This window comes from Amphiprion ocellaris, chromosome 17, assembly GCF_022539595.1.
Source record: "Amphiprion ocellaris isolate individual 3 ecotype Okinawa chromosome 17, ASM2253959v1, whole genome shotgun sequence".
Classification (NCBI taxonomy): domain Eukaryota; kingdom Metazoa; phylum Chordata; class Actinopteri; family Pomacentridae; genus Amphiprion; species Amphiprion ocellaris.
This window is the reverse complement of record NC_072782.1, coordinates 8,051,489-8,078,821: the sequence shown is the minus strand read 5'-3', so window position 1 is coordinate 8,078,821 and position 27,333 is coordinate 8,051,489. Positions and strand designations below refer to the sequence as shown.

At 40.7% G+C, this 27,333-nt stretch overlaps 2 protein-coding genes across 8 annotated transcripts in view; both read right to left on the bottom strand.

Moving 5' to 3' along the window:
* bmpr1bb (bone morphogenetic protein receptor, type IBb) overlaps positions 1-24,114 on the bottom strand; it is a 73,312-nt gene extending 49,198 nt beyond the window's left edge. Inside the window, exons 1-3 of the mRNA XM_055019133.1 lie at positions 23,729-24,114; positions 20,489-20,558; positions 18,283-18,444 (exon numbers count right to left, since the gene is read on the bottom strand). The gene's annotated coding sequence lies outside the window, so the exon portion shown is untranslated. The remainder of the gene's footprint in view (positions 1-18,282; positions 18,445-20,488; positions 20,559-23,728) is intronic.
* A 493-nt stretch (positions 24,115-24,607) lies between these two features.
* Positions 24,608-27,333, bottom strand: part of pdlim5b (PDZ and LIM domain 5b) — a 39,995-nt gene continuing 37,269 nt past the window's right edge. For all 7 annotated transcript variants that reach the window (XM_023279739.3, XM_023279738.3, XM_023279740.3 and 4 more), the window contains 5 exons: positions 26,915-27,095; positions 26,580-26,760; positions 25,838-25,958; positions 25,628-25,743; positions 24,608-25,512 (listed from right to left, as the gene is read on the bottom strand). In XM_023279739.3, coding sequence (XP_023135507.2) covers positions 25,423-25,512; positions 25,628-25,743; positions 25,838-25,958; positions 26,580-26,760; positions 26,915-27,095 — 689 coding nt within the window. In that variant the 3' untranslated portion in view covers positions 24,608-25,422. The remainder of the gene's footprint in view (positions 25,513-25,627; positions 25,744-25,837; positions 25,959-26,579; positions 26,761-26,914; positions 27,096-27,333) is intronic.

Sequence of the window (27,333 nt, the reverse complement as noted above, 5' to 3'; positions counted from 1 at the left end):
TGTTCTTGTCAATATGACTAAGTCTCAACTTTTTCACGATTTTCCTCGGCTCAGAGCTCAACAGAGTGAATCCTGTCCAGCAGAGACAAGTTTACAGATGCCAACAAAGACATGTACTGTGTTTAAGGTTCCACATTCAGCTGTTACTCTGCTCGTCTTAGAGATAATTCTGTACCGCACCTTCCAGCTGCTTCAAAAACATGTGGCTCATTTCTGTGTTGGTTTTTCAGTAATTTGATTCATTTGGTGTCTCAAATAGGCCATCTTGTTAGCCAGCTACCTTAGAAAAGGTGTAAACACTCTGGCTAACAGATGTAGCAGAAGTCTGTGTTTAAAGCTGAACTCGGCTAATTTAGCATTCCACATTTTTTGTATTTTTGGACTTGTGATGGAGAATTTGAAAGGAAAAATGATCAAAACCAGTACAAATTGAAACTGTCAAAACCTGGTGCCTACATTACCCACAATGCAGCTTGGTCAGAGATTCAGGTGTGCTAGCAATTCAAGCATGTAGCAGCTATAGAGGCTGGTTAGCTCAACTTTTTAGCTCTAAAGCTGCAGATTTTTCCATTTTTAAACCTGAACTGAGGCGATCAGTTGCATTTTGTCGCAGCTTTAATCCTCCGTTTGTGGCGGCCATCTTTGATTGTTCCATCACAGTGATCTCAACTTTTTGACTCTTACTCTCATTTTGTTGGTTCACAGCATTTTGAATAAGAAAATCTTATACTCTTTTTGTCCAAACACACCTTCTGGTTGCTTTAAAAACACATGTGGCTACTTTCTGTGTTGGTTTTGGTTTAAAAAATTATCTTTTCTTCAGTAATTTGATTTACTTTGACTCAAAACGGCCATCTTGTTAGCTAGCTACCTTAGAAAAAAACACAGATTTTCTATTGCTCATGTCAGTCCAGTAGCTGTTTCAAACTGCAGTCGCTTTATTGGCTTCAATAAACCTCAATGCAAAAGACACAGAGACTGTGTGAATTACACTGCTGATGTTGAGATGTGTCATATATACAGAGAAAATGAACAGTCAGTATGTATATTACAACACAATATAACAGTGTAATTCAGCTGCACATGAATGCACATACGAGTCAGTATTCAGGAGTTAAGTCTGGAGTAATGTGAGATCAAGTGAAGGTCAAGTCGAGAGTGTAACACGAGTGTAAAATCAAATCCTCATCCCACGCACTTAGCGCACAGCAGCAATGAAGACAAATTGTAGTGTGAACGACTGCACGAGGCAATCAGTCAATAAAACAATCACCAAACCACCACTTCCATTTATTTCTTATTCTACAGTAATTCCACTTGTTGCGTCTCCTTCTTCCACTCAAGGGGCTGCCCATGTTAATCCCTCAGCTCGAACAAAAGCAGATGAGACGTCCCTGTTTTCCTCCAGGAAGGTTCCAGTGAGTGTTAAACCATCTGCTAATGCGGCTGATGGGAAACCCAGGGGCCCTGCAGTCTTGGCAGGGAAATCCTGTCTCTGGTTGGCTGCCTGACCCAGAGCTCATTTGTCAATCAGGCGCTTTTCCCCTTAATTAGGAGAAACAGTCCAACAGCTTCGGTTGAGCCTCCATAGAAACATTTAATGCAGTGGGAAAAGTGAGTTGGTTTACAATTCTCTGCCTCTCTGTCTGCATTCCCTCTAATTTATCCGTAATACACACATGCTGGAAACATGGACACCTGTTTTCTGGCTTAATGATGAATTGGTCTCAGCAGCTTTCAGAGAAATGTTAACAAAAATTACAGTAAACCTTTTGATGTTGGACTGCATATTTAAACTGCACAAAAGCATCTTGAGACACTTCACAGTCCTGTTCTGCAGATGAAAACAAATGTGTCTATCGCAGAATATTTATTATTTTATGCACAACATTTGTTTTAGGGGAAAAGACCGCAGAGATGTAAAAAATGTCCTCTAATATGAGGCTGACATTATGTGAAATATTCACATCTGCAGTATGGGAGCAACAAAAGACAAGCTTGATGTTTGTGATGGACTGTGTGTGAGGGAGGGAGTGCCACATCAGATACACAATAGTTTGTCTTAATAATGCGCATCTGTGTAAAATCATGGGGAACTTTGGATGTAGTTCATGTGCAGTGGTGTGGAAAGAATCATGGCTCTCAGTCATAAGTTCCTTTAAAGTTTCAGACAAGTGAACATGTCACACAGCGGCCTTTCCTCAGTCTGTGGGAATTAACAAATTATTGTATTTTTACTGAAAACATAGACAAAACAAACAGAAGAGCTACAATAGATACAAACTCTAACATGCACATCTTTGTCAAGCTTATTTGTTTCATTCTGAGTTGGATTTCTGTATGAATGCGTTACCTCACTATGCACACATCCCACACAAAAACACACTAAACACTATTAACCCTCGTCTTGTCCTGCGGGTCACAATTGACCCGTTTTAAAGTTTGAAAATGTGGGGAAAAAATGTATATTTTCACAGCGAATCTTCTGATGGCCACATTTCCAACATTTTGGGAAATCTTTGAACATTTTTTGGTGGAAATAAAGAAATGTTAAAAATGTTTCTTTAAGAACATTCACAAAAAAATCAGCCAAAATCCAGCGAATTTCGCTGGATTTTGGTTGATTTTTTAGTGAATGTTCTTAAAGAAAACATTAGAAGTTTTACTGATATATGTCATCACTTTAGATATGTTTATCTTTTTTTTGAAGATTTTTACTCATTTTTTGAAAATATTTACAAGAATTTTCTTGCCAAATTTGGAGGATTTTTTTAAATTGTTGGAATTTTCTTCCTGAAGATTTTGCAAATTTTCAGAAATTTGGGGAATTTTTTTGCTGAATTTTTAGATTTTTTCAGACAAGGAAACAATATATTTTGGTGCCTGTAAATGAGGACAACAGGAGGGTTAAATAAGGCTAAAATATTTGGGGGACTAAAGGGTCGATTAGTTAAAAATGAGAGTAACTGCATCTTCATAGCGTTTAACAGAATGAAAGATTGCAACTGGTAATTAATCCTAATTTTTTTTAGAATCAAGAAGCACGTTGATATTTTTACCTTCTTAAATGGCCTTTAAATACAGCGGAAAACACTTATTTTCCATCTAAAAGCCTGTCTCCATATATTAAAAACAAAAAAACAAAACAAACTACTTATTAAATTTTGAAGGATGACATTTGCGGCAGCGCTCCTGGAGATATTTAATATAAGTGGAATGACTCTGGGCTAACATAATTTAAAGCAGGATTTAGTCTAATACCAGAAAATCCAAAACTATGTAGTTTTAACCACTAATTACTACATGCATGCACAGGCTATTCATTAGCTGAGTTGTGAGAAAGTTTATTGCTGTTCTATTTCCATCAACAATAGCTCATGTAGTGGCATCCACATATATACTATTAGGCCTTCTAGTCCATGTAAATCTCTCTCTCTGGAGATGTGAGTGCATTAGATATGGAGCTATCAGTAGCCTTTCCCCCTGACGTTGTTGTTTGCTCTCTTCCAATGATAGCACAATGAAAACACAGGAAGCAGCTCTGGAGAGCTTTGGGCCTGCGATCGATACCTCCGTGTTCCACTATGAGCTAGGTGATGTCTCAACATCTGCCCTCCTCACTTCTCAACTCGCTCCTTCCCTCCGATAGCCTGTCAAGTCTCCCTCCACCGCTAATGCATCTGAATGCAGTGTCATCCCGGGCCGCCTCGCAGCAGTCGATAAATACTGGAAATGCTACCCATCTCTGAAACATCACTCCTTCACTTACTGTAAGTGCACATCAGTGAGGGCACCATCCCCACGCTGCTGACAAGGAGGAAGACAACACCAGGCAGCCCCAGCTATGACCGAGCATCATCAGACGCAAACACAGACATAGTTTTCCCTGCTAAAATTGCAGAGTACAGACTGTGTGTCTGAAGTGAATTCTGGCTTGTAACATAGGAGCTGGCGTTTCACATCATTCCAGGAGTAAGGAACAGGCTACGAAAAGCAGTCTTATGGATGGTGTGTGATAACATGCAGTTACTTTCTTATGTTCTCTGACATATTTTTGGCTTTAAAGTGTTTTTTATAACTTTGGAGTGATTAAATTAATCCATCAGAACTGTCCACATGCAAGGAAAACTGATTTTAAATAAAAGACAATTCAGAAAACATCAACTGAGGAGTTTGAGTATGGGGATTATTGTGTAAGGTAAGATGAGATGAGATGAGATGAGATGAGATGAGATGAGATGAGATGAGATGAGATGAGATGACATAATTTAAGACATGACAAGACACGATATGTTGAGATGAGATTACATGAGATATAAAATAAGTTAAATTACGATACGATAAGATATGATAATATACAATAAGATGGAATAAGATAAGATGAGATGAGATACAAGTTACAATATGATGACATGAGATGAGATGAGATATAACATAAGATACAATACGATACGATAAGATACGATAAGATGAGATAGAAGATAAGATACGATAAGATGAGATCAGATAAGATGAGATGAGATATAAGATAAGATACGATAAGCTGAGACGAAGCGAGACAAGATAAGATAAAATGAGATCAGATGAGATGAGTTAAGATACATCTTTTGGAAAGCATGAATGAGTGAATCTTAATGATTTTGATCTGAGATGAAGGGGTGAATACAGGTTTGGCTGTTTTAAAGTAACAACACACTAAAGTACAGAAATCCCAAACATTTATTTGGGGTAATTTAGACTTACTGTTGACTGACTACGACTAAACTACCTTCACCTCTCTCTTCGTTTTTATCTGTGATAAACACTATAAGCCAAGACCCACCACTTCTTTCCTTCACAACAGGAGCCTGCAGCCAGCACACACTAGTAAAACCCCCTCTGACTTCATGGAAAAGTGTTGATTCTCAGCAAATAATTGTATTTGGTTGTTTTCTGCTCTCTTGACTCTGGCTATTGGCTGTGAAGACTGGAAACTTGTTGGCAGGAGTATCTCATTAGACTGTTTCCATCTTCTGCTCTCTGTACGTTTCACAACATGTTCATACAGATTGTCTCGGTTATTGTGATCACGGCTTTATGATTTACGCTGCATTAGGCTGAAACTACGCTGCAGGAAACTATTATTCACATGAAGGTGTATGCAACATCAGCTGGCAGAAGCTAAAATGTGGAGAGTGTGAAGTGGATTTAAAAGCCAAGTCACTCAAACTGGAGCTCCACAGAGAAGGTATTATTGTTGGTGTGAATTCTGTACATAGTGCTCTCTTTAAGCTTAGGGGGAAAAAAAATAATAAAACTACACCCAATGCATTAAAATCCACTCGACTAAAAATATAGCCAGCATATTCCTCCCTGCAAACTGAACCTCTGAGAACGTTTCTTTTGCCCATTTGATGCCAGAAAAACAGCATGTGGCAAAAAATATGCATCTGTTCAATGTGAACATTTTTTAACTGCGGTTTGAGCTGTCACATTCTGCAAAGATTATAGCACGCTGTACACACAAACAAATGAATCTGAATGAGCGCACTGATGGAAATTACAACTGTTTCCTTCTGCCTCTGCTACTACACAAAACTGGGCGGCTGGGTGCACTGTAAAATTCTCACGACAGGTTTCACTTTTTCCTTTCTTTCCCAACAAAACAAGCTCCTGTTACACCACATTTGAAAGTCTGGAGTAAAGTGCAGCTTCTCAGCGTGTCCGAATTTGCTCTGATACATTTCTAGTCATTTCCCATATTTGTTTGCTCTTTTCTGATCTAACTTCCACAGACAGGCACAACAAAAGTGCATTTCCCCAATAATATTTTGAGTCGACTGCAGCCTCCACAGTCCGAGTGATTAATGGCGCCATGGGTCCTGTGAGAGTGGGACCAGCTGCGTGCTATGTCTTGTCACCAGTCCCACTCTGTTTGACACCTTCGGCCACATCCCTCTCTTCCGATGCCAAGAATACTGGTGGAGTACTGGTCTGAGGACTCTTTGTGCCCACCCTCGGAGAACAAACACGATTAAGACTCGACAACGTGCCCCTCTGCCCATCCCCAGAGTGCAGCCAGTGCCAGCGTCTGTAACTGGAGAACGGAGAGCAAAACAGCTGCTCCCAGTCTATCCTGCATCTGCCACAACTGTGATTTCATGGAACAAAGTGAGAATGCAACCACACGTTTCGACTGTCTGTTCAGTCACACTCCAGCCATTGTACCCGTCTCTGGCTATCTTTTCTTCTCCTGTCACACTGATGCACTCCAAAGAGCATGGCATGAGCATTTATCTAACACTTTAAATCAATCATCAGTGATTGCTCTGCTTGATTTTTTTTAATGGCCACACACTTAACTTTGTATATATAACTTCACCGTACCGGGAAACCTGGAATCCTTCACCCTGCCTTCATACATCTATCCTGTAAAGCAGTGATGCACCCAGTTGCTCACCAAGGCCACTGACCGACTTCTCACTATTGATTGATGGGGGTTTCCAATATTCATGCTGCCATACTATTTACTACGCCAGTAAGGAGCTTAGTATGTCCAGCTACATTATATGTAAAATACAGTATGCTAAAGTCACCTGAGTGTCCTACTACATCCACTCGCTTTTTGCAATATGGAAGTCAACAAGCTTTTCTGGCTATTCTAACCAACAATCCTCTGCACAGCGGACGATTACATGAATATAAACAAGCTTGAGCCTTAGCCAGAGCACAGACAGATGTTCTTAATTGTATACTTTTTATTTTTACTTCAAATCTCACCCAAGAGACTGTGATGAATGTAGGAGCAAGAAGCTGCAAGAGGCAAAGTTATTACAAAGTAGCATCTTCCAACTGTATGCATACTGCATGCGACAGGTCATATTTTGCAAGGGGAGCTGCAATATGTCCTGAAAGTAAAAAGAAAAAGTTACATCATACTAATTGTTACATAGAACTTCAAGGTCTTTCCTTTCACTAATATCCACTGGTTTCCTTTTAACATCCAGTGGCTTATATAGCGCTGGTCTCTGGCAAATTACAGCCAAACATTTCTACCTGCCTCGCTCTAATTCTCATTCACAGATCCTTTAGTGCTCTTTGACACTTTCTCAATGAGGTGTTGAGAGCAGCTTTTGACAGCGCACCTGAACGCCGCTACCTTCCAGGGCTTCATCGCTTTACTCCACAAGAGAGTGGAAGGTATTTGGGAGACTATTCTGTTTTGTCAGACATGAGCACATCAGGATTTATTTGCGTCTCGGGAAAGAAGTGACGTTTTTCAGCACCCACTTGCGGTAAAAACAGTGTTTTTAAAAACAGTGTATGTTTGAGTGGAGGGCCTGCCATGTTCTTCATCACCAGGCTACTGGCCTTTTAGCCAACTACAGCACTGGTACTGGGAAGCTAATATTGTGTATAAATGCTTTCTTAATGTCTGCAAACCTCTAAGCCATGTGTTTAACCTCAAGTCTTCTCAGCCAATCCAGACGCACACAATTTCCAGTATGCACCATTTACAAGAAGAGATACAGCTGCTTCAGGAGTCAACTTGGTGGTTTTATTACATGTTGCTCATGAAAATATTGCAGTTCTGTAGGTAAGCAAGTTATCATGTAAGAAAGCTAACATTTGTTAATTATTACAAAACAAAAAGTCAAAGTGAGGCTGGTGGGAAAGCCACAAGTTTTGCAGAAATCTAGCCAAGGCATTGGAAATATTCTAATTTTGACCTGATGATGGTGAACTGAGCTGTTTTACTTGTAGAATCCTATTCACTTCTCCTGTGGAATGAGACAAACATGACTGTAATTCACCAACATACATGGGGTTTAAATTTATGCTTATTTATAGAGCCTGAACTTTGGCTGGCTTCTTTATCTAATGCAGCTGACTCCCTCTAGTGCAGTTTACTTCAATCAGGACTGCAGTACATTAGTCAGCAGCAGTGAAAGATCGACAACACACAGGCTTTACATACAACAAGTTCACAATGCAGAAGCTTCTGGAACTGACGTTTCAATTGGAAAACAAAACGGGCAATTCGGCCTTTCTCGACCCAACATAACGTCTCCGCTATGAGCCCTTAAATGTGCCACAAATTGGCCTTGGCTTGTATTTGCTTCTATAGTTAGATGTGGTGAGGCATGCAGCCAGTGCGGCTGGTTGCCCAAAGGTACGGCAGAGTGTCAGTCCACCAGACAGCCTGTCTAGGAAGGATCAATACAGGATTATGGGCAAATCCCTCCCTTCAGACCTTGTTTTTAAGTGTGCACAATCCTCAAGTGTTAAAAGTTTTCCCTCATGAAGCCAGGTGATCCAAGAACTTTCCATCTTGGCTGTCAGACATGCAAATACACGAACCTTCTGCTCCGATCCATCACATTTTAACATGAAACTAGTGAGCAGAAACAAGAACACTGAAAGAAGTCTCCACTATTTTGTGAAGATGTCTTTGGCTTTGGGTGTCTGTGTGTGTTCAGAGAACCATGTAGCGACGGCCATCGCCAGGTGTGGCCATGCAGGGAGTGGAAAAGAAAAATAGAGGAACAGAGGAAAGCTGGCTCTCTGCTTGACATCACAGTGGACGAGGTTGACTTTGCAAGCTAATATGAAAAGCTAAAGCAGATGATTGACAGTGTGAGGTGAACTGGGAGATGATGTTCTGTGAGGCCTGGGAAAAACCCATGAGACTAGCCAGCAATAAACAACATGATCTAGCAAAATGTCTGTAAGTGAGGATGTAAAGAGTAGTTCCTGGATATTTCTGAATTACTATTATATTACTGAATTGCCTCCATTATTTTCAGTCTCAAAAGTCACAAATGAGGAAACAGTGAGGACTATAATGAGGTGCTGATGGTTGTCTGAATGGAGACCACATATAGAAGACAAACAATATAAGAATCACATGCTTCAAAGTCTGATTATCCAATCGGGGGCAATAAACTACAGTTTATGAGTTAGCAAAAGTATTTCTATCAGAAAATCATTTTGCAAACTGCCACTGTCTGAAAGCATCCTTAGAAGGAATCGATCTTGAGCAGAGTCATGCCTGACTGGCTTGGTGGTTTTTAAAGGTTCACAAAACAAACATGTGCATTGTGCTCGGTTGAAGAATTTGGTCCTGAATCTCTTTGTTCAGCAAAGATAAAGTGACTTTTAAAATTTGCTGGCAAGAAAGCTTTTAATGTGGCCCTGGTTGCTGTTTTTTTCCCTTCATAAAATCACACAGCAAATGCAAACCTTACATGCAATAATACATACAGCATGTTATCTGTCCCAGCTCATGAAAACGAGGGAAGTAGAAAAGTGAGCGGACACTCAAGACAAATGATACACAAAACACTGTTTTTTAACTGACAATTAAACATACGAAACCATCTACTCGGAGCGCCAAATTATTGTATTTACTCAGCTAATTCTGAGACCTTTTCTACTTTGAAAACAGCACAGACAAACTATCTACAAGAAACGAACACACATCTGCTTCATCTGTCAACACAACCTAACCAAGCCAATAACAAACCGTGAGCTCAGAGCGAGGTGGCAGGGAGGTCAGTCGACTGTGAGCGTCTGAGCAGAAGGAGGGGAGAAAAAGAAAGAAAGAAAGAAAGAGTGTCTATTCGCGGATGCATGGATCTGCTCTCCAGGTCTACGCTCGGGCTCCTCAACCCCCTGGGAACTGAAGCCACAGCGGGCAACCTGAAACCCATGATGTCATCCTCAGAGAGCACCAGGCTACCAGGACTCAGTGAGAAAGTGTACGAAACCCAAAGTCAACATCACACAATCTGTGGGGTTAATTGTATTTACAGTGGAGCAGCTGTGGTGGATTAAGGGGTTCACCGATAAAGTGTGCTACATGTGTAAAGACATGCGAAAAGTCTCCAATGGAGTTGTGTAAGAGCCAAAGGTGCCTTGACAAATAATGTACATTTAAGCAAAAATTACACACTGAGCATATGTGGTTATTTTTGGCTGTTTGGTTTGGACTGTTGTCATCCTGTTGCAGAGAAAATATCAACAGCCACAATAGACTAACCATGTTAAAAGGAGAAGGTGGTATGCTTTAAGTCATGACCAATTCCTTGTTTTTTCTTCATGCTTTACCCTTCCCGTCACATTTGTAGAGGTTGAATTTTGCTTTATCAATCCACAAAACTTCGCAAAAAAAAATCTACCAGTTTCTTTTGGTATGTTTTTGCACTCGGCAAACCTCTGCTTTCTGTTTTTGAGGTTTACTGGGAGCATCTTGCTGCAATCCTCTGATTTTATGAAATACTTTCTTCACTAGTGACAAGGAAACAAACATGCCTACTTCCCTTTATGCCTGCATTTGCTGCCGTAAGATATCTTTAAAATGCAAATGACTTTTCTGTAATTGACAAGACTCCCCAGTCTGCAAGTGTCTTTTACTACCTTTGACATGTTTCTGATAGATTTGTCATATCACCTTCCTCACATGCACTTCCACCTCCATACTGCTCCAAATGACAACTCCCAATCATCTCTGAGCCAAGCTCCTTTCAGCACCAAGATTAAATCAACACACATCTACCAAAGAAATGTTAAGTTGCTGAGTGTCCAGTTACTTCAAAACCCCTGTAACTGAGGCACTATGTGGTAAAGATCCTCTATTTTACCCCTTTTTACAAAGTTAATGGGAATCCCACATATTCCCAAAATGTGGATTTCAAATTTCAGTTCAAAACGCTGCATAAATTGTTTATTCTATCTTTATAACAGGTCCCATTTCAGACGGATTGTTTCACTGTCTGTGGCTTTAAATCCAAATGAGCTGCTGCTGTTCACATCATTTTTCAGAAACGGCCACAACCACACGTCTCTATCTAATCCGTTCAGTCAGTGGTAGTGAAAAGTCTGGGGGAGGAGCCAGCTGGAGGCGTGGCTTATCCAGTTGTGACCTCATAACAGGTTGCACCTGAATTCATGGCATGCAATGACACAGTTTCTGATCAGTGGTGAAAGGAAATAAATGAGAGGAAGGTCTAGACACACTGGGGACGTATAATTATGTTAAAAACACTGAAAAACTGAACTTTGCATAAAATGTTCGCCTTAAAGATTATTTTTTCAGCACAGTTCTGGCAATGTGACCGCATAGTGTAGTAACCATTATTTTATTTCAATTTGAACTGAATGCTGAGGCACAGAGCTGAAGGAACAAAAAAGGCTTTAAATAGTAGGATTGTATTCTTCTATGTTGTGATACATTACTGGTCACATAAATAAAATTGCTGTTTGAAGTTTTTGTTAGCCTCAAGAGGAGCTAACATGGGGGTTGTGGAGATTTAGTGTTTCTCTCAAGAGAATACTGAGTATTTTTTTGTAATTATATGTCTCTCAAAACTGAGCAAAGCCAATACAAAGACTAAAGCCTTGAAGAAGCTTCTTTGATATTGCAGAAACATTTACATTGATGATCTCTAAAATAAATCACATTGATATACATTCATCTGCATTCAGATCTTTTCATTTCAGAGTTGTCCTTCATTTTTATCCTTCTCTTAGTCATCTATTATGTCCCAGTGCTATAGAAGGCAGAACTGCAAAGTTTCTCAAAGTTAAAGATCTGTGTAAAGTCCGGGTAAAGCCAATCTTACTTCTGTACTCTGAGATTTAGCGGTAAATTTCACTAAATGAAGAAACAATATGATCTGCAGAGAAGCACTGGCAGCCAGATTAGCAGAAATCCAAACAGGCAGTATTTTGTGTGGGTCTGTATAGACGGAGAGGACACAGGGTCAAACATGTCATCACATGCTGTCCATGATGGATGGCCACTTCCTCCCTCTCCACAGGTTCTTACCGAGGACTTCTGGAGCTGTTCAGCTGGACGGTCTGCACGGCTGATACAAGGCTCAGAGATCTCTATTCACCTGAGTTTCCATTCAGCATACAGGTATGGAAAATTCATCTTGAAAACAACTAAAGCTCTAAATCACTATTAGATTTGGATGGATATTACCAGTCAAAATCAACAGCTTAGTACAATGTGTTTAAGCCGAAATTGACAAATGTTGATTTTTGTCGTAGCTTTTTGTATAATGTGATGATTGTTCAGATATTTGCCAATTGCTAAATATCACTCACTACTCTGGTAACTCACTCTTCACCTAAAAGAGCTTAAGCAACTACATATTCATTAGAGCTACAGAGATTAGTTTTTGACTATTACATTAATTGTCAACTATTTTCATGATCAATTAATCAATTTGAGTAATTATTTTTTTCGGAAAAATTCTCTGATTCTTCTTAAATTTCGAGCATTTCTCTATTCCTCTATAACAATAAACTTAATATCTTTGAGTTGTATACAAAACAAGAACTTTGATTACATAATCTTGGACTCTGGTAGACATTTTTCACCCTTTATACATTTTTTTAGACTAAACACCTAATTAATAATGGAGAAAATTATTGACAGATTAATCGACACTGAAAAGAGTCATTAGTTTCAGCTCTAATGTTCATCTTGAAGGTGAGGATGCCACAAGAAGTACATTTTAACTACTTCCTAAATATCTTAGATTGAATGAGAACTGGTCAAAACACCCCAGAATGATTTTATTCAGTTCGTTAATTGTTGTTTATTGGATGCTAGTCAGCACATTTGGCTGTCTTATGACCTGTGCAGTTTCTAAAGAATGTAAACAGTCTGGGTGAACAGTTAGAGTCTAATTATGGCCTCTGTTTGTTTATTACAGTCATTTGTGGTTCTTGGCCTTCAGGATGAAGTCATGACTGCTAATTTGTTCGTCGTGTTTCACAGCAGGAAATTGTGCCCTCGGATTTGCTGACAATTTACCACTGGAGGTTGTTTCACAGTCGCCTCATAGACAAAGCGCATTCACAGTCCGCTGTCTGGACAACAAATCTTGCACATTTTTACCACACACACACACACACACACACACACACAGTCCAGACTTCAGCGAGTGTGTCATACTTTCCTCTTCACACAGTGCATTAACCCTCCACCTTCACTGGACTGGCCTGTGATCAAAGTCTGCCAAATTCCTTGATGATGATCCCCCTTTCTGGGTCCGATGTCAGAATCAGAGGCTGGAGCGGGGAGACGGCTTGCTCAGTTAAACAACCCACATAACACGAATTTGCCTTGCCAGATCCATTGCAAAGGCGCACATGTGCACACGCAAATTGATCAAGACGAGGCATAGAAACAGCTGTCCTGTCACCCTGTGTCTAATACAGACAGACAGTGGGTGAAGAAACGATTGGACGCAGTGAGCCATCCGTTCAGTTCGCAGGGGGATTGATGATGAACTCTGTTTGTACTGAGTCCACAGTGTAGAAGAAATACAGCCTGCTTGGGTTTCTGCAGCAACATATCAAGTGAAACGAGAGATAAAGAACAAGGGCTCCTTCTTTAAAGTCATACATCTAATTTATGATTTCAAAGACAGACTGTGGTCGCATTTTCATTCACACCAATAAATTAAACTGAAGAAATTCTTCAACAGATATAATACTGCATTCATGAATGCTTAAAGCTGGAGCCTGGAGAGAATTAACTGAACATAAAGACTAGAACATAGATACTAGTCTATATGAGTACAGCTGAGCCCTTGTTAATTATAATCAACAACACAAACATCATGGTAAGAGTCGAAAGCATTATAACTTCAGTGAGATTTGTGCCTTATTCTTTTTTACAATTAGAGGTTTTATTGCATTATATATCAAAACAGGCTTAAGAGTCCTTGTTTTGCAGATAAAAATTGGTTTGGCTATTACAAAAAGTCTTTAAAATGTAATCTCTTCTCCAAACGGCAAATACATGGCCATGCAAGCGACAGTTGTACATCTCTTAGCTTGACTTGTTTCTATTCCTGAAATGTCAAAGGAGCATGGAAATATTTAGTATGTCAAAAGAAAAGACAGAAACCGAGAGGAAAAAAAAATCTGAAAAATACCTTTAAATCCCAACTCGCAACCCCCTGAGACGTCTCGACCACCAGGTTGAGAACCATTAGCCTAAAATAAATGAACATTCTCAACTGTTCATGCCCCATCAGATACAAACATTTATTAGGCTTCACATCGACTACACTTGACGAACACACACCCACACACAATGAGTGTGTCATTCCAGACATGTTTACACAGACAAAGTTAGATCTCCGAGTAGAAACCCTGGGGGCTTTGTCTTTGCCAGAGGATCCCCCTCAACCCCCTCCTTCTATCCCCGTATCCCCTCATGTCCTTCTGACTGAACCCTGGGGAAGGTTCAATTTTAGGGACTAAACTCCAGCTCAGCCCTACAAGACCGTCTGTCTCCCCTGTGCTCTGTTTTGCTTGGTTTAGGCCAATTTACTGCGTGTAGTTCTACTCTTACCAGTAGACTGTCAAGCCACTGTGAGAACATTCCCACAACACTCTCACGTCGAGGGTATTCATGATCCGCAGCTTACAAAGACGCTAATAAAACAACACCGAGGAGGACCGATATGAGCTTATTGACAGGAAAAGACCGTTAGCTTTGATGTGATGGATCATCCTCAGACAGGCTTGAACGCTTCGGAGGAGTCTCAATCAAACCCCGACTCGAGAAGCTGTCTGGGAAAACAGCAGCCACCGACCCGTCCACACACACAGAGAAAAGCCAAAAAGTTCAGTCCGAAGCTGTCAGCGTGACTGAGGCCCTCCTGTCTGTGATTGATGACCGGAGCGCTGCATATTTCTGAAGCCGACACGTGCTGGCTGTGTTGGCCGGGAGTCGTCTCTGTTCTATTTAGTTTACATTATTCTTATTATTTCTCTGACCAGCCCAGCTGTTGAGTGCATGCATGGGAGGGGTTTTTCCATGCCCTCAGTTGTCCAGGTATGTGTAATGAACGCTTGAGTTCTGTTTTGAAAACCCTGGGAGTTCCAGTCATTTTCACATTTGAGTTTTTTTTTTCTTTTTTCTTCTCAGCTCCCCTCTTCTAACCTTCCCTCTCGCCCACTTGCATTCCCATGGAACTGTCCACCCAAGGTTACTGACTGCTTAATTTGCAGCACTTTGCGAAAAGTAAAATAAACACGGGGCTTTAAAAGGTGGGGGAACACCCAGCATCTTGGCCACTACATGCAGAAAGAAGCAGAAAACAGCTCTTGATTGTATAAAAGTTGCGTGTCTGCATGTGTGTGTTCGCATCAGCAGTAAAGCCACGAGATGTTGGCATGAGAGACACTTATCGTCCAATTTACCTCCAATAAAAAGTCTGTGCTCAAAACATGTGCAGTCCTTAATTAAACTTGATCCGAAGGACAAGAGAACTACTGTTGAGTCGTTCGTAGTCACAGTTCACAGGTGGAGGAAAGAAGAAACACCTGTTCACTAATATAAATGCAGACACACAAACACACACACACCTCATAAAGCTTCAGGGAGTGAACATGAACTCTGAAACAGGGACGTGCTTGTGATAAATGGCTGTTTAAATCACCAAACTGCTGCACTTGATTCACGATGCAGATTTAACATTTTTACTGGAGCATAATGTTTCTTGAGTCTGAATATTTAGTTATGTAAAGTATAACAGACTTAGAGCTACTTATTTAGCTTTTTCCCTTGGATTGAAATGCCTGCTGGTGAATATTCACCGCCCTCTCTGTGCTGTTTCAACACATGATGGTGCAAGTGATGTGTGTTGACAAGCAGAGGAAGGAGCTGCAGCAGCTCAACCCACGATGAATGTTCCATTGCTTGTTTCTCATGTTACTGCTAGACTCATCTGCTATTAATTAAATGATGAACAGATGAAGATTTCCACAGAAATCAAGGTGCCGATCTATCTGCAATATGCAGAACTTTATACAAACTATACTGTACTTGATGTAAAGGGTCAGTATATAATTGAGGGACTTTTGAAGTCCAAGGAATATAACTTGCATACATTTTTTATTAAAAGTTAAAAAAATATGCTTTTTATGTTCTTTATGATCATGTCTTTACAAATTCCATAATTATTTATTATGGAAACAATCACTTATTAAGAATAAATAAATGGATATCACTAAAATGTCAACTAAATAACCGTCCAAATTTAAGAACAACCACCTTCTAATTAGCTAAACAATAATAAAATGAGTCTATTCAAAAAAATTAAGTGGAGATTTTTTTAGGCAATATATCAAATTTTATATGGAAAATAACTAATTGTATCTGTGTCCGAGAAATCACTTTCAACTAAGTTAGCCATTACAAAAACACCTCTCAAGGAAGTGTGTTAATTCCAGATCACATGACCTGCTCCACATGATGTCATTTCCTCCTGAAGAAAAGACTGGCCAGACTCCAAGGCTTTCTGAGTTATTTAATATAAAGTAGTGTGTGAGTCAAGTGTGAATTTATGGCATGTCAACAGGTTTACTATAATATATTTATAAAGAACTTTAAATTTCAATTTTACTCAATTGTATATATAATATTTAGAAGAATCTTTAAAAATGCCGTGTGGTGTTTGGTTATAGGCGGCCATGTTGATTTTAGGATTGAAAACAGCAAAAATGTCAACTATGTTACAAAAAGTCCCGCAATTACATACTGACCATAAAATCACCTTGTAAAATACCCAATATCATGTGTTTTTGCAATTTTAAAGCCTCTTGGCAAGAACTGACAATCAATTTAGTGTCAAAATTTGAAAGCAAATCCATGCAGCATTCATTGATATAACAGGATTTTCATTCCATGATCTGACTTGTGTGCACATCTTCAAACTGGCATTCAGACAGCACAGACACAGCACATTTACCAGATTATGCCTTTTCAATGCTCTATGAACATAGTAGTTAACTGCGTTTGGCTGCAGGAATAAAACTAAACCTTCCTCAAATGTACATGCAGTAAAAAAGGACAAATGCCAGATTCTGAGAGTGAATTAAATAAACCAAGACAGCATTTCATCCCCTCAAACCATCTTTTGATCCTTGACTTGTAACCTGTGTATTCTGGCATGCCAACATGCACTTGTATGTAGCCATTCGTGTGTGACTTGCAACTCCACGTGTGTCGCCACGTAGAGGAAATTAACAGCTGTAACTCTGGAACACCTGCAATAACAATCCAGTGTAGCAGGTTAGCTAGAAGCTACTCTCTCTCTTTTTCTTTTTATTGTAATGTGATCCAGCCTCTCCTCTACGTCAAATTCTCAGAGCCACAAGAAGAGGTTCGGAAAGACAAGAAGGGAGTGGACAGAACCGTAACTAAAGATGAAGGACAAATGAGTGATTGGTGTGTCCAACTCGTTCTATCCTCGGAATCGAATTTGAAAAGCAGAAAATGACTCCAAATGTCTTTGATGTCAGCGGTTTGAACTGAAATATCACAAACCATATTTCAGGAATGCGAAGTCACAGATTCGACAATATAGAACTAGAGCGCTGACAGAGTCTTCAAGAGCGAGCAGCCAATTGAATTGTTTCCCCATATGGTCAACTGAGGCCAGACCCAACACAACCTTAACTAATGTATTTAGGGATGCCTGTAACTTTTCTTTCAGTGATCTCATCAGTCCACTGTGTGACTAACAAAGCAAAACAAGTAACTTAATTACAATTATAAACTGCTACCAAGGTGGGTCACATCAGGCTGAAAGTCAAGTAAGAAGTATTCATAGCTGTAAAAAGTCTGAATGTCTTTATTTAGGTATTTTTAAAGTAACGTGAGATACCGAATGGAGGACGAAACTGCTCAAAAAAAAAATCATTCAGTATGTCAGTGGGGAAAGTCTGCAAAAATCCCCAAAAACTCTCGGCAAACTGTTGCAGCTGTTACAAGTTTAAACCACCCACCGGGGATATAATGGACATACAGTGCAAATAGGGGTTGACAAGTCGCCTCAAACTGACATGCAACATACAGTAACATGACTCACCTTTTGTTTGTAACAGTAGTTTGGTTAATCCAGTGTTATAGTCCTTTTCATGAAGTGTTGACATGAGTTTATCACCTGTCACCTGTTTTGGCTGGAGCTCTAATCCTGCCGGCTGATGCCAAAACCTATCAGGGATTGTACTGCGTGTGAGAGTGTGTGCAGCTTGCTTCTAAATAAAGCTATGTGCTATAGAGAGCCAAACATTGCAACAGAAACTGAAAATACACTCAACTGAACAATTTCTGTCCAAAACACTGCTCAGGCAAAACGGCATCTTTGCAAGTTCTCATTAGGAGACTGAAGGTAATATTGTTTTGTGTTCCAATTTGCCCCACTGCTAAGCCTTTACTTTAAGGATTAGCATCAATAAGAGATGTCATTCTGAGGGCAGATTCACCTGATATGATCTATGCAAACTCAGCTTCTTCTGTTACGTCACTGCAGTATCCTTTTCATCTTCTGCTATCCCGCCGGTTTAAAATGCAAAGCTCTGACGACAGCACATTTCCTTCCTAGCCTCACAGGTACGACTCTAAATGCCCCCTGCCCTCTCCTGAATCTATGGAGAACAAAAAAATAAAAAACAAGAAAGACACATGCGAAACCCATTACACAATCTGTCATCAAGGAGCTGAGAAACAGAAAAAACACGAACGAGACAAAAATTGATTTCATCTGTTCCTCCATCTCCTCTCACAGTCCGAGCGGCACTCGCTGTCACTTGCCATTTAGCAGACGAGGATAAGGTTCAGTTGCAGAATCAGATACGGTGCAGAATGAGGTCTACAGTGGAGCAGACATGCCAAAGAATTCAAGAACAAAGCTTTGCAGATTAGTCTGTTGAAAGATCAGACTGTCAGAGGAGATCATGGTGATGTGTTTTGAATGAAGGGAAACAGAGAAGCCGTTCTTCATATAAAGAACTGCGAACTTCCCAGAAGTCTACCAAACAAAGCAAGTGCCACAAAACATACTCCAGTAACCCTGAGACAATATTAGAAGAGAAAAATAACACACGGAGTCACAGCTGGGTACGGTGTTGAACGAAAACAGAGAGAACTTGTTGAATCCTGGACTTTCCCTTTTGGCTGAAACAGGTGAGTTGTGCTGTGATTCTGGGTGGTCCTGCTGACCTGTCTTTTCTTAATAAACCACTTAGTTGGAGCATAATTATGGGCTGGCATCCTGCCTGCAACCTGCCCGTCAGACGGGTGTGAGAGCCTGTGTGTGTGTGTGTGCGCACCGTCATCTTTGCAATGTGAATATTATACTCCAAACATATGCACGCAAGATAAACTAATGACCTCCAAATGCAGAAATAATACATGCAAAGCTGCAACTTTTCATTTTCTGCATATCTTCTTTAACTCACACTCAAAGATGCACATGCATAATGTGCATAAACACACACACAGCGACTCACACAGCTGTCTTTTATTTGCCATGATCCAGCCACAGATGGTGATACAGTGTGAACTTTAACACACGGATTCTTGACATTCTTTACGGGTGTGAGTTACTCTCCCACTCAAACCGGTGCTCGGCTTTGGCGCTTTTTACTTCCCCGGCCAGCAGGTCCCTGTCACAGAAGGTAGTTTGAGTATGTTTCTCCCACACATACAGGCCGCTATTGTCCCCTCTACGTACAGTAAGTCTATTTCTCCCAATTCTGCGTGGCTCCGACTGTACAACACACCGAGCTCAGCCTCCGCGGTGGAGCTGTGTCAGCATATTTTGCTGTTTATGATGGGTCTTGTAGCGGCAAGTTCGTTGCTTAATGTTAAAGGAATGCTAATTAAACGATGTCGCCCGCCAGCTCGCTGCGGAAATCAAGGGGCGAAAATATACAGTGTGTCCATGGATTCATCAGAGACGAACAAAGATTCTTTATGCTGCAATGTATGTGCTCATATCTCATCAGAAAAGCTTGAAATAATGTTTCTATGCAAAAAAAAAAAGCCAGAGTCTGTTATAAAATAAGTTTCAACATGAAAAAAATTTATAGCAATAAAATCATGATTCATTTTTCAAACATGATTCATGCTGGAAGCCAAGAGCCGTTATGGTGAATTACTCAGGTGAAAGCTCCTGAGAGTTTCTAAAATTTACTGCACTCTATCACAAGTTGATCTTGCTCATTTCCGGCCGGTCCAGTCAGTAGAAGGAGCCTGTGTCTGGCCTGAAACTTTAGTGGAGAAAACAGGATTCTATTGTAGCCAGTGTGGTTTATTTTACATAGCCTATCAACATGCTCAGCAGAAAGTCAATTAGCCTCCCACTTTGCAGGCAAATTGCTGCATTACTGTCTCACAAAACACACACAGACATGACGTGTGCTGCCAAATACTACCTCTGCTGCAGGAACATTCAGTCCATCTTGATCGATACGGCTTTCAGCTTTGGATTACAGTTTCTTCATTGTCGGCGCGGAGCATCGAGTGAAACCACTCAACATTACATTTGTGAGTTAACATTTATCAATACAGTTTTACAAAGGAGAATAAGCAGATAAACATGTATAATGTCATTCAATTTATTGGAAATGAAGCTAAAAAAAAAAGAGATGAGAGTCGGTCAGAATGATGCCTGAGAGTTTGACTCACCATCCAAACATAGTGGAACAGAAGGCATCCTGTCACTGAACCCAGCCAGAGATCCTGCACTTGTCCCTGTCTGGAAAAAAAAGCAGAGTTATTAGTAGGAGCTCATATGTCTGCCATCTATGAAGAAAAGAACTGATACTAAATTTTAAACTCTGACCATTTCCCCCGCTTTGAATTAAACCCAATCATGCAAAGTACCCCCTATCCTCTTCGGTTTTCTTCGATCTTCAATCATTCTCCACTCATCCTGTACGTCTTTCTCCTCTTTCTTTATGCCCCTCTCTTTCTCTAATAACAGGATGTTGGCTTTCTCTCTGACCTTCCAGGCAAAGCAGCTTTCAGTAATTCCTGTTTTTGGATGCATTTGAGAGAGGTGTATTAGCACTGATTGTCAAAAAGTCGTGCAAGATCAGTTGCACTACGCTTGTACTTCCAGGTCAATGGAATCTTTAGGGGTAACAGTAAAAAACTGGATCATAATTACAATTTATCTCAAAGTTTTTGTTCAAAATCCAAATTTTACAGTTGTAAAATGATGATCTGGTGTTTAACCTGCCCTCCAGAGTGCTGTAAGGCTGTCTAAGAGAAGCAAACACAGACAGGCGCCCAGGGAGCAACTGTGTTCACAATGTTATTGTTTCTAAGAAAATAAAACAGAATGACTGAGAGATTTAGCACAGAGCGTTGGTGTGGTGTGGAATAGCAGATGAGAAATGTGAGCGACAGATGGAAAAGCCATACCTGTGGAAAGCCTTGATATGAGATGCTCCGCTATCAGTGTGTGCTCACAGAAGAAAAGAAAGCACCGAGAAATAGAACGTCCAGACACCTGGAAAAGGCATTCAGCAAAGTCTGTCTGGGACTGAATCTCTGACAGTTTGTGTGTTGATACTCTGCACTTCCACCATTTTCTGTCTGACAGACACTGTGCTCGTATTACACGAGTGTGAGGTGATAAACTCAAATCTTTAGTGTTACTTTTCTTCTCTTTTGCAGCCTCTGCAAACCTAAAAGAACCTCTGACTTCTCTCGCTCCCCTCATTACCTGTCTAGTCCTCAAATACTGCCCCTATTGAGCTCGTTAATATGCAGCAAATATCTCTGCCCCCATTGGCTATACTGGCTTCCTGTAATTATAAGGGAGGAAACTGGGGTGAGGGGTCGCAGCTTGCTAAGTTTAGCCCTGTGGACAAACCCAGAATCAGGCCAGTATCTACCGAGATCATGAGTGTTTGTTTGTGCGTTTGTGTGTGTCAGAGGGTGAATGACTGAGTGTGTTTGTGTCTGTGTTGAGGTGTTAGTGTGTGCATAAGCCTGCATGTATGTTCAAAAAGGTAGCAGCTGCATAAAAGGTGTCCTCCTGTAGTCCTTATTTAAGTGCTGGGATCCAAATGCACTTACCAGCATGGCTATTATAGCATGGTCATGTTTTCACCAATCCTACATGCATGTTTCATATCAAATTCACTTTTCTGGATTACTATTAGTGATCATCACTCTACATGCAGTGCTCTGTAAGGACTCCATCTCTCTAGTACTTTTAACAGACAGTTCTGCCTGCATGCCGCCACCATAACTGGCCCAACAAGAACACACACACTCGTGTTCGCCATCAGTGCCAGAGAGCCCAACACACTGAAACACTTGAAGCAGGAGTCTGCGGTAGACCACAAAGAGCTGCCCAGCCAGGAACCCTCACTTGACATGCCATCCCTATCGTGTACGCCTAAGGACAGGCGTGACTCGAGTCAGGGCAAGAGCTGGGTGGTGGTGGTGGTGGTGGTGGTGGTTTGATCACTCTCTCTGTGTTTAATATTACCCCAAAACACACACTCAGCCACACTTCAATGAGCCTCTCTGTCCTGCAGAGCATTAGAGGGCAGCTGGTGCATTCCATCTGCACCACAGATCACTGTTAAAGATGCAGATGTGCAAAGCTTCCTGTGGGATCTCAGACACTCATGTGATCAGGTCATGTCAACTTTAGGACACAGAGACGATTTCTGTCATGCATCCATTGTCAAGTATTGTCATAGCTCACATGGCTCAATGCACTGATGCAAAGTAGTTTTAACTCATCACTACTATTAACGCAAGAGTTTGACTGATGGACTGTGGGCCTGGATGATCGATATTTAACATTTTGCAGATAATCACTGTAATTTTAACTGTTTATCGTTAAATTAATTTCAAAATGTGCTCCTTTGACTCAGATGGAGCCACCTCTCTCTGTTTGTAGTCACTCTGTGGTTTCACCTGCGGCACTATCTGAAAGGTCAGGCATCACGACTAAAAGCCTATCAGCACTAAGAGAAGAGAGTTGAAAAGTTCCCTTTCAATTAAAATGTTGTATTGGAGTCAGTTTTATTCTAAATTTTGACACCAAGATTGTTACTTTTGCAAATGTACATCATTTGCAAAGCCTCCTCAGTTTCTAAAAACACATTTTCCCCTGTACTGTATGTACTGTATTCAGTTCAATCTGCAGTGATGAGCATTATCTGAATCCTAACTGACAAGTGAGCGCTGTAATCCTGAAATCAAATCAATCAGAAGCTGAATATAGTGTCAGTTCAGGAGCTTTCAATCATGATCTTTATCAGCACATGGGGTTGGCACAGTTTGTCAGTCAGTCAACTTTGAGATTAACAATGATGAATGAAGGAGGAGTCATGTAGTGATGAAGATGCTATACTATGTTAAATAATACTACAATGAATGCTGATCGTGTTTTAAAGTGTACATGCTTCGGATCCAAGATTACATGTCTTTCAAAATGTGTTTCAAAGCACAGAAGAAGACACCCAGAACTCTACAACATAACCAGACTTTACCTGGACAGACTGTTCCAATAATGAAATCACAGTGAAATCATTAAAACTCAACTGTACCCATCTGAAAGCAACTTTGAGGCGATTCTCTCCTCAGATCAGCCACTGAGATGCTCCTAAACCACAATCACGGCACCAATTACCGATAAGCATCATCACCTTCACGGCAGACTCCAGCAGTAACAGTCTGGAGTCCCGCTGATCGCCGCCAGCAGCGCCAGCATCAAACCCAGGGCAAAGCAGCAACACAAGCGCTTCAGATGAATGTTAATAAACAGCAGCACGGAGAACAAATTAGGGACCCCTCCGGCTTCACTGACGGAAGGCTGGAACCAGCATGTGAGTGTTTGCTGCGGCTCAAACTGCGCTCCGACGCTGACTATTTGTTTTCGTCCCCAGGCATCCTTACCGTCTCCTTTTACGCGTCAGAAGCAGCTCAGCGAGATCCCAGTTTGTCTCGATTTGGACTCTTCTGCGGTCTCTTTTATTTGTAGGTGTCCTTCTGTCTTGTGGCAGAGTTTTCCAAGTGGAGGCTTCCACGGGTTATTTGAGGCTGGTTGCAAATCTCGTTTGGTTTTTGCGCACAGCTCCCACCTCCGACGCCTTGGAGAAGTGCATCAATAAAGTCATGAAATCAAGTTTTCTCACTCTCACAATAACTCAAGACACTGTATGTGCTGCCCGTCACCCCTCAGCTGTGTGATTGTCTATAATGGAGCAGTTATTAGAAAAGAAAGGATCCAGTAAGTGTTGTTTCTTCCATCCCTATGGAGATGCGTACTTGTTCATCTTATTGCCTGTTAAGTGTATGAGGCAGCTCATGCTGGTGCCTGTCTGTCTGTCTGCCTCTCAAACTCCTCTGAATAATTACTGTCACGACAGCAGATTTATAATACAAGCCGTGATACATCACCTCTTCCCTGCAGTGCTTTCCACGCATCGACAAACACATAAAAAGTACACACAACATACAAAAGCTGATAAATGTTTCAGTCCAGTCTCAGCCAAAGACTGGAGGAAGATGGTATTAAAACAGCTGCAATCAAGACCTGCATTTATGGTTTTCAATGATGAACTGTTTTTTTAATTGAAATGGATACATGGAAACCGTGCAAAACAGAGAAGAACTTGCAGTAGAACTCAACTTCTGGAATTGTTTTGTGGTATTTGAGCAAAGTCCACCAAAAATCATAATCATCAAGCGCAAAATGCAACATGACAAAGTCCTGATGGCGTAACCACAGTCAAAGTGGAGGCTTCGGGACCTCAAAAATGTTTCAATACAAAATAAAAACAATGCATTTTATTGCGAGGAGCTCCTGGAATACAGTTCCATGTGAATTTTCACTGGAAGCACGAGGGTTAACCATTTTGATCCTGAATTGTTGTTGTTAGAAAATGAAGATAAACAGAAAAATGTCACTGCTTGATCTGTCTTATCATTACAGAGTCTTTTAAAAAATACCCCTGGATGCAGTCATGTCAAAACAGTGTTAGATTTGCACACTTTTAGAAACGTTACTAACTGGTGCTTTCATTGAGCAGGAATGATTAAATACTACATAGCTCTAAACAATACAAAAAAAAATGTATGATACGAATAAAAAAATTTACCATTTTGTTGCCAGAACACATTAACTGATGATCCGTGCTTACAAATAAATATGTTTCCTCCTTAAACTTAAATAATTCTAATTTCTAAACCTTGCAGTCACTTTAGTAATACATGGCACACCTTTCATTGTCTATATCCTTTTCTAATATGTGACCCCCAAGGGGCCCAGTAGGTCACTGCAGTAAACTCTCTTCTTTTTGTTGAACAAAAATGCTCAGCACTTCTCAAGCATAATTAAAAACCCAGCACAAACATGTGTTTTATAAACCCACTGAACTCCTGCATATTTTCTAAGAGAAGTGATATGAAATAACAAATATACTAAAGCAAATATAAGCTTACAATTGAATCTTTGATATTCTAACAGAATACACAAACAGGTAAACTCGGTCTTTTTTTAATTCTGAAAATATTTAACATCTGATTGAAATAGAAATCGCTGCAAACAGACACGGTTGCCTGGTCTTGTTTGTATTCAGAGAGGCAGGTCAGATGTTGACAGTGTGGGCATGTTTCTTGCACAAAGGCTTGTCTTTTTTGGAGAAGAATGCCTGACCTTCCAGGTTAGTAGAGCAGACCTGTGGAGAGAGCCAAACATGTTCAAAGGAGGTGTTAGTCGCACAATACTGGCAGGTTTTACCATTTTATAGAGGAAAAGCTTGTGGCTGAGTGAGAAGTGCTTCCTGGACCTACCGCACACACAAAACAGGTGTCATGCCAGGTGAATCCCAGAGCCTCCAGGAACTGATCCCCTGCCTCGATGGGGAAGTCGCAGCCGTGGCAGTTGGTCCCAAACAGGTTGTAGTAGTCTGAGTGAGCAGAGAATCAACAAAACGTTAGTCTGTTTCCACACAAGGTTTTCTTTGCAACATCATATTTGCTGTTGGTAGCTTCCTAATGTACCTTTTTCACAGTATGGCTGTCCATCCTCCATGTGGAACATGTTGCCTCTGATTGGCTGCTGGCAGGCTACGCAGACGAAACAGGACACGTGCCAGGTCTGTTTCAGGGCATTCATGACTTCCTACAGAGAAAATATTAACAGGAATACATGAGGAACAGGTTTTACATAAACTTTACATAGTTCTGCTAAGAGAAAATACTTTGAAAACAGTCAATTGTTTTGGGAAATGAGACAAAAACTACAAACTGAGACTAGAATTTTCTTTCACATGATAAAATGTTTATGTCCCTCTCTATGTGTGATAAACTGCATTTACCCAGAAGGCAGCACTACTTGTTGTTACATCCCGAACAACCAATCCTAATTTGTTCTACTGTTACTAGTACAGCTATAAACAAATGATTGTACAAAGCATTTAAGCTACATACTAATTTAAAAAAGGGAACAATGGTAGCTAAAGTTAGCAGCAGTTTTTGAGAGATATATGTATAAAGTGTATATATATATGCAATTATACTATATAATTAATGTAACAATGCTGTCTTCAATCCAGTTGTTACTCTAAATTGCATATAAGACACGTCAGATAATGTACATATGCTGCAGATTTTTAGTAGTTGTATACATGTTTAATCACAACCAATACATGGGATTAAACAGCCAGCTTCTGCTTTAGGTCTTTAGATGATCAAGAACAGTGAAGGATGACAAAAGCAGAGAACAAATAGTTTTGAAGCCCACCCCAAGAATCTTCTGCTGGCAGCGGCCGCAGGTGGGAGCGAAGAACTGCTCGTAGCAACGCTCGCAGTACACCTGGCCCTTCTCTTCCACAAATCCACGGTCTGCCAGAGAGGAGTGGCAGTGAGCACAGTTGAATTCCTCGGGGTGCCATGACATGCCCATGGCCACGAGGAATGGGCCCCTGGTGAGAACAAGCAAGGGACGGAGGATTCAAGCAAAACTCTTCCAACGGAAACAAAGCTCCACCGAAGGAGCTTTGTTTATTTTAGACAACATTACGTGCAGCGTAAGTTGTATATAAACATGTTTTTTGTTTTTTTTTTTTTTTAAAATACCTGATGACATTGTTGCACTTGTTGCACATCGGGGTGCGAGTACCAGCTGGGATGTGCTCAGCTCGCTGCACCAGAGAGTTGAGGTCCTCTGGATGTGGCTGAGGAGTGGGGCGGTCTGGGCCTCTGGAAGCAGGACTGGCAACTTTACCAAAGGAGGGGCCTACTCCACCCTTGAGAAGACCTAAACCAGTAAAAGCATGGGTCAGCATCTAAATGGAAAATACCTAGCCTAACAAGAGTGAACCTGATAACATACGAGACCAATATTCCAGATCTGAAAATGAGTAAACTGTATTTTTCTTTTGTTACCACCAATCCACTACTTTACTACCTCTGGAAGTTGCTAGAAAAGAAAACATTCGATGCTGTCAGACAATGAATGATCTGATGACCTCGGGGTTGGACAGAGCCACCCCCAC